Source organism: Gavialis gangeticus, unplaced genomic scaffold, assembly GCF_001723915.1.
Source record: "Gavialis gangeticus isolate Ggan-Ray unplaced genomic scaffold, GavGan_comp1, whole genome shotgun sequence".
NCBI lineage: Eukaryota > Metazoa > Chordata > Crocodylia > Gavialidae > Gavialis > Gavialis gangeticus.
In genome coordinates, this window is record NW_017728997.1 from 32,934,386 (window position 1) to 32,937,479 (window position 3,094).

Consider the following 3,094-nt stretch of genomic DNA (forward strand, 5'->3'; position numbering starts at 1 on the left):
TCCCAGTGCCTCAGACACCACCTGCTTTGAGGGCAGCCCTAGCCCAACCCCTCCACTGGGAAGAGGCTGACTGTGCCCCCAAGCCTGCAGTGGGCAGCTCACCCTAGCCCATGCACAGATCCAGGAGGCACATGCCTCCCCCGGGGGTATGCACAGTGGCAGCAGAAGGAGCCCCCCCCAACCCGAGGAGCTGCCTGCAGCTCTGTCCCATGTCCCAGCCCCAGCCTTGCTCCCTCCCTCACCGTGGTGACCTCGATCTGCCCCCCCAAGCCCCTTCCTCCCCACAGGCTTACCAGTAGGATGCTGCTCTCCAAGCTGCTGGACAGCATTCCTGGCCACATGCATACTGTGGCTGTATGCATGCACACAGCATTTGTCAGTGACATGATTGGCCACATCAGCCAGAGAAAGCTGGTTGCTGATGACGTCAGTTTTCCTTTTATCAGTGCTGATATTATGTGGACTGATACATCAGTGTTTCCCAACCTTTTTCACCCCACAGCATGCTTACCTAATAAGAAAGCAGGGGGTGGGAGGGTGGCATGCAGCCAGCCAGACGGCATTTTGGGACATCTGTCTGTGTCGACAGCAGCCGCAGGCCCCGGGGGGGGGTCATGGCCCAAAATGCCATCGTACACTTGGATGTGCCTGACAGCATAACAGTGTGCCACAGCACACCGGTTGGGGAACCCTGCGTATATTGGTACACCTCTTAACTATTAGGAGATACTATCACGCTCCAGTCCAGCTCTTCTCTCTTAACCTGGCCAAAAAAACTTCTGTAATGGTACAATACTATACAAAGTAATTATTTAATAGAGCTATAATATTAAAAGTCTGTGCCATGGTGTTCAGGTCATATTCATATACCTGCTAGTAAAGGGGTTTACTTTTTGCTTTTTATTTCAGTCTAGAACAGATGACAAAGTTACTCGGTTTAAGAGAGCAGTTGCATATTACTCAGCAACTAGTAAACCTATGCCATTTCATCCACCACACTACCTAGGTAAGTAAAAGTGTTTAAAAAAAAATAGACAAAAGTAATCCTAAATCAAAGATAACAAGATGAGGATACCTTTTTTGTAGTCCTTACCTGATTTAGTGAGATTTTTATCTTCCATATCCCGGCCTTATTTCTGGTTTTGTTTTGCTTCATTTCATTTCATTTCTGTTAAAGTGGGGTGAGTGGAGAGATGGTGTTCATTCTCCAGTTTCTTTCCATTATATTAGCACTAATTGGGTTTCAGCTAAAGCAGTGTTTTTTTTTTCATTCCTGCATGGGGAATTATGGAAACAATACCAAATGAAATTTGGTCACCTTCAGTAGGAAGGCAGTTCTACTGTTCATTTTTAATAAAGTAGATTCTCTGTTTCTCATCACTTCTTTATTTCTGGACTCTACCAAAATCTTTTCTTCTCCATATATTTTTCCATTGTCATAGTATACTTGAGAAATTTAAAAGCATAGAAATTATATAGGTATTACAAATTGCTCTTTTAACTACAGCCATCAACAACCACAGGTGTTTAACTGTTTCCAAAAAAAATTATTTTTAGCTGCTGTATGTAATGTTACCATACTATTATTCTTTTCATCTGATAGTACCCATGTGCTACCTGCAAAGAAGTATGTTTAAAAAAAAATGAAAGGTTGCAAAACCCGGTGTTCACAAGTTAAGAAATGCCAGAATTGCTTATGATTGTCTATGTAAGCCAGCTAGGTCTGGGTAAGGTCTATGGTCAGTTTCTAGTTCTGACACACTTGGTTATGCTCCTGGGGTCAGATCTCGTTTGACACCACTTCTCCAGACAAATGACCATGCTCCATAGCTAGCAGACCTGCAGCAGGTGTCTGTGACCTTCCACAGTCTACTACTTCCATGCAGGCTGGGAGCACTTGGGTTTTATTTATTTAACCGCTTCTGAGCCAACATGGCAGGAAAACAAAGGTTCATGCTTAGCAGAGGAATATCCTTTTAACCTTAGCGTCTAAGGTTTTAGGAGTAACAGATTTTTGAAAAAGACTCCTGAAACAGGTCCTCCCCTAGCTCACTTCTTTTTGAGAGTCCCTGAGATTGTCAGGATGGGTAGAGTCTTTTCTGCCTTCTCTCCTACAAGGTTTTTCTTGTATGCTATCCTCTGCATGGGGGGGGACCCACTCTTAAATAAGAGCTTTTAGCAGTGCTGTGTGATAAAATTCAAAATTGTTTGTAATTATGGGATATATAATAATTACTAAAGTTGCACAATCCACCTTAATCTAGGTCGGTCACTCACTCACTCCCTTGAGATGAGATATATATGAGAGAAACTGCAGAGATTGTATTTAAAAAAAATTTAAAAATAATTCTAACTTGTGGAATTACGTTGACTTTCTCATAGGTCATCAGTACATTTGGAGCTTCTGGATTCATAGCACAGACATTGATTGAGCAAACAGAAACTTGCATTTTCATTTTATTAGGGTTTCAGGTTTTCATTTCCGTGGGTCAGTCAGTGTACTGGATGATGTTGTCTTCGTTTTAGTAGTGTGCTTTGTAGCAGTTTCCTGACACCGGAGGAATACCAACCCCTGGGAATTCCTACTTGTAAAATCTTTTTTGATCCTGAGCCCACAAGCCAATGGCCTCCCCACTCCCAACTTCACTCTTACCTCTTATTTTGTTAGCCTTCCACAATTTTCTTTATGCTTCATGGGAGTATGTTTGCATTCAGTCTGCCATGTCCATGACTTCTGTGAAGAAGCTCCCTGCCCATTGGTTCCTACTTCCATATGAAACGCATTAATTGTTTCATAAATGTAATGCGTAGTGGGGCCCAGAGACATAGAAAAAGCAGGCAGTAGCTGGAAAAAAGAAAAATAGCAATAAACTACAGGGGAGGGAAGTATATGTATAGCAGAAGACAAAAATAGTACAGTTGGAATATGGAAGACATGATAGAAAATAAACACCAGTAGAAAAAGAACAAATAAATAATAAGGGCAAAACAAAACAAGAAACAACAGCAAAACCAGGGTGATATATATATCACCAGGGGCAGAGTTCATGATCAGTGGCAGTGTCCAGTTTTGAGTTTTAAGTAATCTCCAGTT

The 3,094-nt window shown here is 42.2% G+C and overlaps 1 protein-coding gene across 3 annotated transcripts in view; it reads left to right on the plus strand.

Moving 5' to 3' along the window:
• FAM120A (family with sequence similarity 120A) overlaps window positions 1–3,094 on the plus strand; it is a 93,424-nt gene that overhangs the window by 38,744 nt on the left and 51,586 nt on the right. For all 3 annotated transcript variants that reach the window (XM_019505044.1, XM_019505045.1, XM_019505047.1), the window contains exon 5: window positions 910–1,006. In XM_019505044.1, coding sequence (XP_019360589.1) covers window positions 910–1,006 — 97 coding nt within the window. The remainder of the gene's footprint in view (window positions 1–909; window positions 1,007–3,094) is intronic.